The sequence below is a fragment of the Entelurus aequoreus genome, linkage group LG06 (genome assembly GCF_033978785.1).
Source record: "Entelurus aequoreus isolate RoL-2023_Sb linkage group LG06, RoL_Eaeq_v1.1, whole genome shotgun sequence".
NCBI classification, from domain to species: Eukaryota; Metazoa; Chordata; class Actinopteri; order Syngnathiformes; family Syngnathidae; genus Entelurus; species Entelurus aequoreus.
The window spans coordinates 74055708-74065080 of NC_084736.1; the positions used below are offsets into that span (position 1 = coordinate 74055708).

The window sequence follows — 9373 nt, forward strand, 5'->3', positions numbered from 1 at the left end:
AGTAAGTGTTTGATTATGCCACGTCATCCATGCCAAGTAATTAAGCTTCATGTGTTTTAGGCAAGCTTGCCTTTTTTGCTTTATTGTTTGTGTGTGGGATAGTTTTAGTGATTTATGTTAAATAAATCCAAGCTCACCTTCACGCTGTCGTCCGGAGCCGTTTTTTTTGCATGGGAAGAACAACCCCGCAGCCAGCTGTGACATTTTTTTTACTGGTGCACAAAATGAACCGTGCATGAACATCACCTTGTTCAAACAACAAAACCAACACAGTCCATAAACTCACAACAAATGACACACCTGCAAATCAGTCAGCTGTTGCCGTATCCGTAATACGCCGATAGGGAGAAGTTTGTATTTACACGATGAGTCAGGTGTGTTTTGACCTCCGCCGAACCCCTGAGGCCGACTCACCGAACCCAGGTTAAGAACCACGGGTTTAAAATATCCAACAATTGCGACAACAACTTTTTATTGTCTACTGAATTCATTTTTTTTTAATGATTTCTGCTGGATGTGTGCCTCTGGATATTTTCAATGGAAAAAAAAAAGGTTGAAAAACACTGATGTAGTGCATAAGATTAAGATGCGACTTTAAGGTTTTACTACTTACGTATAAAATATTACACGGTTTAGCTCCAGCCTATCTCGCCGATTGTATTGTACCATATGTCCCGACAAGAAATCTGCGTTCAAAGAACTCCGGCTTATTAGTGATTCCCAGAGCCAAAAAAAAAGTCTGCGGGCTATAGAGCGTTTTCTATTCGGGCTCCAGTACTATGGAATGCCCTCCCGGTAACAGTTAGAGATGCTACCTCAGTAGAAGCATTTAAGTCCCATCTTAAAACTCATTTGTATAATCTAGCCCAGGGGTCGGCAACCTAAAATGTTGAAAGAGCCATATTGGACCAAAAATACAAAAACAAATCTGTCTGGAGCCGCAACAAATTAAAAGCCATATTACATACAGATAGTGTGTCATGAGATATAAATTGAATTAAGAGGACTTAAAGGAAACTAAATGAGCTCAAATATAGCTACAAATGAGGCACAATGATGCAATATGTACATATAGCTAGCCTAAATAGCATGTTAGCATCGATTAGCTTGCAGTCATTCAGTGACCAAATATGTCTGATTAGCACTCCACACAAGTCAATAACATCAACAAAACTCACCTTTGTGCACTCACGCACAACGTTAAAAGTTTGGTGGACAAAATGAGACAGAAAAAGAAGTGGCATAAAACACGTCCTAGCAAGTCGGAGAAAGTTATACTTGTAAACAAACTACGGTGAGTTCAAGGACCGCCAAATTGAGTAGGACAAAACGGCGCTCGCCAAATACTCGAATCAGTGAAGCATGTTTAATACAAACAGTGTGATTTATAACAATTAGGGAGGTTTGCGTCATGTTTGTCCTCCTACAGACACCATATTAAAACAAAAACTTTTTTTTTCCCCTCATCTTTTTCCATTTTTCATACATTTTTAAAAAAGCTCCAGAGAGCCACTAGGGCGGCGCTGCGGCTCTAGAGCCGCGGGTTGCCGACCCCTGATCTAGCCTTTAAATAGACCCCCCCTTTTTTAGACCAGTTGATCTGCCGTTTCTTTTCTTCTCTCCTCTTCTCCCCTGTCCCTTGCGAGGGGGAGTTGCATAGGTCCGGTGGCCATGGATGAAGTGCTGGCTGTCCGGAGTCGGGACCCCGGGTGGACCACTAGCCTGTGCATCGGTTGGGGACATCTCTGCGCTGCTGACCCGTCTCCGCTCGGGATGGTTTCCTGTTGGCCCCGCTGTGGACTGGACTCCCGCTGATGTGTTGGATCCACTGTGGACTGGACTTTCACAATGTTATGTCAGACCCACTCGACATCCGTTGCTTTCGGTCTCTGCGTTGACCCTGGAAAAAAGAGCTGGACTGCTGCTGAGTGGTCCAAAGTCATGTTTTCTGACGAAAGCAAATTTTGCATTTCCTTTGGAAATCGAGGTCCCAGAGTCTGGAGGAAGACAGGAGAGGCACAGGATCCACGTTGCCTGAAGTCTAGTGTAAAGTTTCCACCATCAGTGATGGTTTGGGGTGCCATGTCATCTGCTGGTGTCGGTCCACTCTGTTTCCTGAGATCCAGGGTCAACGCAGCCGTCTACCAGCAAGTTTTAGAGCACTTCATGCTTCCTGCTGCTGACCTGCTCTATGGAGATGGAGATTTCAAGTTCCAACAGGACTTGGCGCCTGCACACAGCGCAAAATCTACCCGTGCCTGGTTTACGGACCATGGTATTTCTGTTCTAAATTGGCCCGCCAACTCCCCTGACCTTAGCCCCATAGAAAATCTGTGGGGTATTGTGAAAAGGAAGATGCAGAATGCCAGACCCAAAAACGCAGAAGAGTTGAAGGCCACTATCAGAGCAACCTGGGCTCTCATAACACCTGAGCAGTGCCAGAAACTCATCGACTCCATGCCACGCCGCATTCACGCAGTAATTGAGGCAAAAGGAGCTCCAACCAAGTATTGAGTATTGTACATGCTCATATTTTTCATTTTCATACTTTTCAGTTGGCCAACATTTCTAAAAATCCCTTTTTTGTATTAGCCTTAAGTAATATTCTAATTTTGTGACACACGGAATTTTGGATTTTCATTTGTTGCCACTTCAAATCATCAAAATTAAATGAAATAAACATTTGAATGCATCAGTCTGTGTGCAATGAATAAATATAATGTACAAGTTACACCTTTTGAATGCAATTACTGAAATAAATCAAGTTTTTCAAAATATTCTAATTTACTGGCTTGTACCTGTAAATAAACATTGATTGATTGATTGATTGATATAGGCCTAATGATAATCGTCACACAGTATGATCTGATTGCAATGAAACATTCTAGAGTTCAAAGCCGGAAATTGTTCCATCTTTTTGTGTATCTTTGCTCAGTTTGCTGTTGTAATTCAAGCATGTCGGTGGTAGAGAGAAAGTGCGAGCAGGGAAATAAAACGGGGAGTTTTCCCACTGCGGCCAAGAAGTTTGACTGACAGCTCGGCGCCAAAAGCTTCTCATTGGTCGCTTCGCACTTCAACATCTTAAGGCTTCTCGACTTCACTTCACTTCACACTCCGCCGAGTCTCACTCAGCAGAGCCGCGGCGTTGACTTCAACTATTCTCGGACTTTCTTCATGAAGTGAGTCTTAACAAGTAGAAAGTAGTCCGGTCGCTATTTAAGGATGTTTCTTGGACTTGTGACGTTGGCGCTGCTGACGGCCTGCCGGGCGTCCGAGTACGAGCAACATGTGAGCTGGAAGTGGGACTCGTACCAGGGAGGGCGCAGCTACGGCAAGCCGCCGCAGTGCGTGGACATCCCGGAGGACCTGCGGCTGTGTCACCAGGTGGGCTACGGACAGATGCTGCTGCCCAACCTGCTGGAGCATGAGAGCCTGGCGGAGGTGAAGCAGCAGGCGGGCAGCTGGGTGCCGCTGGTGCACAAGAGGTGTCACCCGGGCACGCAGCTCTTCCTCTGCTCGCTCTTCGCGCCCGTCTGCCTGGATACACCCATCCTGCCCTGCCGCTGGCTGTGCGAGGCCGTGCGGGACGGCTGCAGCCCCATCATGGAGTCCTTCGGCTTCCCCTGGCCGGAGATGCTCACCTGCGACAAGTTTCCTCAAGACGACGTCTGCATCGCCATGTCTCAGCCCAACGCCACCCAGCCCACCGAGCACACAGGTAGGAGCCATTGTTACATCTTGATTGGTGTTCATATATAACTTCATTACTACATATTTATTGATGTTCATATATTACATTAGTATTACATCTTTATTGCTGTTCACATGTAACATCATTATCACATCTTTAATGATGTTCATATGTAACATCATTATCACATCTTTAATGATGTTCATATATAACATCATTATTACATCTTTATTGCTGTTCATATGTAACATCATTATTACATCTTTATTGGTGTTCATATGTAACATTATTACATCTTAATTGCTGTTCATATGTAACATCATTATTACATCTTTATTGTTGTTCATATGTAACATCATTATTACATCTTAATTGCTGTTCATATGTAACATCATTATTACATCTTTATTGGTGTTCATATGTAACATCATTATTACATCTTTATTGCTGTTCATATGTAACATCATTATTACATCTTTATTGTTGTTCATATGTAACATCATTATTACATCTTAATTGCTGTTCATATGTAACATAATTATTACATCTTTATTGGTGTTCATATATAACATAATTATTATATATTTATTGCTGTTCATATATAACATCATTATGAAATCTTATTGCTGTTCATATATAACATATTTATTGCTGTTCATATGTAACATTATTATTACATCTTTATTGCTGTTCACATGTAACATCATTATTACATCATTATTGATGTTCATATATAACATACTTATTACATATTTATTGATGTTCATATATAACATCATTATTACATCTTTATTGGTGTTCATATATAACATACTTATTACATATTTATTGATGTTCATATATAACATCATTATTACATCTTTATTGCTGTTCATATATAACATCATTATGAAATCTTATTGCTGTTCATATATAACATCTTTATTGCTGTTCATATGTAACATTATTATTACATCTTTATTGCTGTTCACATGTAACATCATTATTACATCTTTATTGATGTTCATATATAACATCATTATTACATCTTTATTCGTGTTCATATATAACATAATTATTACATATTTATTGATGTTCATATATAACATCATTATTACATCTTTATTGCTGTTCATATGTAACATCATCAAATCAAATCAACTTTATTTATAAAGTGACATCGTTATTGCTGTTCATATGTAACATCATTATTACATCTTTATTGCTGTACATATGTAACATCATTATTACATCTTTATTGCTCTTCATATGCAACATCATTATTTCATCTTTATTGCTGTTCATATATAACATAATTATTAAATATTTATTGCTGTTCATATATAACATCATTATGAAATCTTTATTGCTGTTCATATATAACATCTTTATTGCTGTTCATATATAATATCATTATTACATCTTTATTGCTGTTCATATGTAACATTATTATTACATCTTTATTGATGTTCACATGTAACATCATTATTGCATGTTTATTGATGTTCATATATAACATTATTATTACATCTTTATTGCTGTTCATATGTAACATCATTATTACATCTTTATTGTTGTTCATATGTTACATCATTATTACATCTTAATTGCTGTTCATATGTAACATCATTATTACATCTTTATTGGTGTTCATATATAACATAATTATTAAATATTTATTGCTGTTCATATATAACATCATTATGAAATCTTATTGCTGTTCATATATAACATCTTTATTGCTGTTCATATGTAACATTATTATTACATCTTTATTGCTGTTCACATGTAACATCATTATTACATCTTTATTGATGTTCATATATAACATCATTATTACATCTTTATTGGTGTTCATATATAAGATAATTATTACATATTTATTGATGTTCATATATAACATCATTATTACATCTTTATTGCTGTTCATATGTAACATCATCAAATCAAATCAACTTTATTTATAAAGTGACGTCGTTATTGCTGTTCATATGTAACATCATTATTACATCTTTATTGCTGTACATATGTAACATCATTATTACATCTTTATTGCTCTTCATATGCAACATCATTATTTCATCTTTATTGCTGTTCATATATAACATAATTATTAAATATTTATTGCTGTTCATATATAACATCATTATGAAATCTTTATTGCTGTTCATATATAACATCTTTATTGCTGTTCATATATAACATCATTATTACATCTTTATTGCTGTTCATATGTAACATTATTATTACATCTTTATTGCTGTTCACATGTAACATCATTATTGCATGTTTATTGATGTTCATATATAACATTATTATTACATCTTTATTGCTGTTCATATGTAACATCATCATTACATCTTTATTGCTGTTCATATGTAACATTATTATTATATCTTTATTGCTGTTCACATGTAACATCATTATTACATCTTTATTGCTGTTCATATGTAACATCATTATTACATATCTATTGCTGTTCATATATAACATCATTATTACATATTTATTGATGTTCATATATTACATCATTATTACATCTTTATTGCTGTTCATATGTAGCATCATTATTACGTATTTATTGCTGTTCATATATAACATTATTATTACATCTTTATTGCTGTTCATATGTAACATCATTATGACATCATTATTGCTGTTCATATGTAACACCATTATTACATCTTTATTGCTGTTCACATATAAAATTATTATTACATCTTTATTGCTGTTCATATGTAACATCATTATTACATCTTTATTGCTCTTCATATGCAACATCATTATTTCATCTTTATTGCTGTTCATATATAACATAATTATTAAATATTTATTGCTGTTCATATATAACATCATTATGAAATCTTTATTGCTGTTCATATATAACATCTTTATTGCTGTTCATATATAACATCATTATTACATCTTTATTGCTGTTCATATGTAACATTATTATTACATCTTTATTGCTGTTCACATGTAACATCATTATTTCATGTTTATTGATGTTCATATATAACATTATTATTACATCTTTATTGCTGTTCATATGTAACATCATCATTACATCTTTATTGCTGTTCATATGTAACATTATTATTATATCTTTATTGCTGTTCACATGTAACATCATTATTACATCTTTATTGCTGTTCATATGTAACATCATTATTACATATCTATTGCTGTTCATATGTAACATCATTATTACATATTTATTGATGTTCATATATTACATCATTATTACATCTTTATTGCTGTTCATATGTAGCATCATTATTACGTCTTTATTGCTGTTCATATATAACATTATTATTACATCTTTATTGCTGTTCATATGTAACATCATTATGACATCATTATTGCTGTTCATATGTAACACCATTATTACATCTTTATTGCTGTTCACATATAAAATTATTATTACATCTTTATTGCTGTTCATATGTAACATCATTATGATATTTTTATTGCTGTTCATATATAACATCATTATTATATCTTTATTGCTGTTCATATGTAACACCATTATTACATCTTTATTGGCGTTCATATATAACATCATTATTACATCTTTATTGGCGTTCATATATAACATCATTATTACATCTTTATTGCTGTTCATATATAACACATCCTTTAGGACCGTGTGTGTTCCCCATCCCTATTTAAAGTGTACTGATGAAATGATCTAGGGTTGTCCCCATACCAATATTTTAGTACCGGTACCAAAATGTATTTCCATACTTTTTTTTGAACAAAAAATCTTAAGGTACTGGAAAAAATATGTTTATTATTGTAATTTAGTCCTTAAATAAAAATAGTGAACATAGAACTTGTGTTTTAGTAGTAAGTAAACAAACAAACTCTTCCTAATTAGTCTGCTGACATATGCAGTAACATATTGTGTCATTTATCATTCAAATATTTTGTCAACATTATGAGGGACAAACTGTAAAAATGTATTATTGTTCATTTACTGTAAATATCTGCTTATTTTCTGTTTTAACATGTTCTATCTACACTTCTGTTAAAATTTAATAATCACTTATTCTTCTCTTTTTTGATACTTTACATTAGTTTTGGATGATACCACACATTTAGTTATCGATCCAATACCAAGTAGTTACAGGGTCATACATTGGTCATATTCAAAGTCTTCATGTGTCCAGGGACATATTTACTGAGTTTATAAATGTAATATGAACTTTAAAAAAAGGAAAAAAGATTTTGTGACAATAAAAAATATCTATGTAATCATAGTAGTATCGACTAGATACGCTCCTGTACTTGGTATCATTACAGTGGCTGTCAGGAGTAGATCCACCAACGGTGTTTGTTTACATTGTGACGCCGGTGAGCTATTCTATCCTCCTACAATGTGCAGTGAAGCATGTTTAGCTATTCCTCATCCTCCAGTGATAATGATACGCGTAAGAAACTCACTTTATTTGTCGCTGTGGAGACCAGGATTGGTGATTTATAATTAGCTGCCGACTGCGGAGGGACGTTAGCCATGTCTTAAAGCAGCTCTTCCTGAGGGCGTTTCAGTGTTATCGCCTTTATCTTTAGTTTTTAGACCAAAATGCATCCATTCTCCCTTTTCTGTCTACACACTGTGTCTGCTTGTAAGTACTCTGTGTATGTGCGCTGCCGAACATGCTCCTCTACTCGCAAAACCAGCAATGTCACGACGTCATGCCCGGGAACCGGTACTTTTCAAACAGTATAGTACCGTTATTGATTAATTAGTACCGCGATACTATAATAGTACCGGTACACTGCAAAAACTGAAATCTAAGTAAGATTAAATATCTCAAATAAGGGTGATATTTGCCTATTTTCTGTCTGATAAGATAATTCTTCTCACTAAGTAGATTTTATGTTAGAGTGTTTTACTTGTATTAAGGGTTTTGGTCCTAAATGATCACAGTAAGATATTACAGCTTGTTATTGAGATTTGATGACCTATATTGAGTAAAACATGCTTGAAACTAGAATATCAACTGTTGCAAAGCAAACAGTAAACTGTAAAGTAATAATTTTTTATTTCATGCTTGACACAATTGTGTCTTATATTAAAACGGATGACAGCCAAATGGACTTTGCTGTTTTATTTTCAACGAAACAATAGAAAATACATACTCGTATAGTTGTACAGTTGTTATTAGTGAGAATATACTTATTTTAAGGTATTTTGGGGTTCTTTGAGGTTAGTTAATTTGACTTGTTTTGGAAAGTCTTGACAAGCCAAATTTTCTTGTTCTATTGGCAGATAATTTTGCTTAGTTCAAATAAAATACCCCTCATTTTTGTATTTTTGTTTCTTGTTTTTGAACACTGACTTTTTGCAGTGTATACAGTACAACCCTGAAATGATCTTTCAATATTCTTGACTTATCATTCCATGAATTAAATGAATTTAAAAGCTGGTTCAATTCAAAATCAAATCAAGCAGATTTAACAATATTACCCAACTACGAGTTAACATAACAGAAAATGTCACCAAGAAGAGTGACTTTGAATTATACCTCTGCTGCTTCTGTATTTTTAATACAACTTTTATGTGAAAACAAAAACAATACCATTGGGATTGCAGACATGACACATGAAGCCTCACTGTTATTAAAGTGATTCACTTCAAAACATTTTGCATGCACCCAAACACCATGTGGATAGAATTATAAGCCACCAAATGAATAC

General features: G+C 34.5%; 1 protein-coding gene across 1 annotated transcript in view; it reads left to right on the top strand.

Annotated features, from left to right (window-relative positions):
• Positions 1–3054: 3054 nt before the first annotated feature.
• LOC133652755 (secreted frizzled-related protein 1-like) overlaps positions 3055–9373 on the top strand; it is a 6488-nt gene continuing 169 nt past the window's right edge. The window contains exon 1 of the mRNA XM_062051806.1: positions 3055–3718. Coding sequence (XP_061907790.1) covers positions 3223–3718 — 496 coding nt within the window. The 5' untranslated portion in view covers positions 3055–3222. The remainder of the gene's footprint in view (positions 3719–9373) is intronic.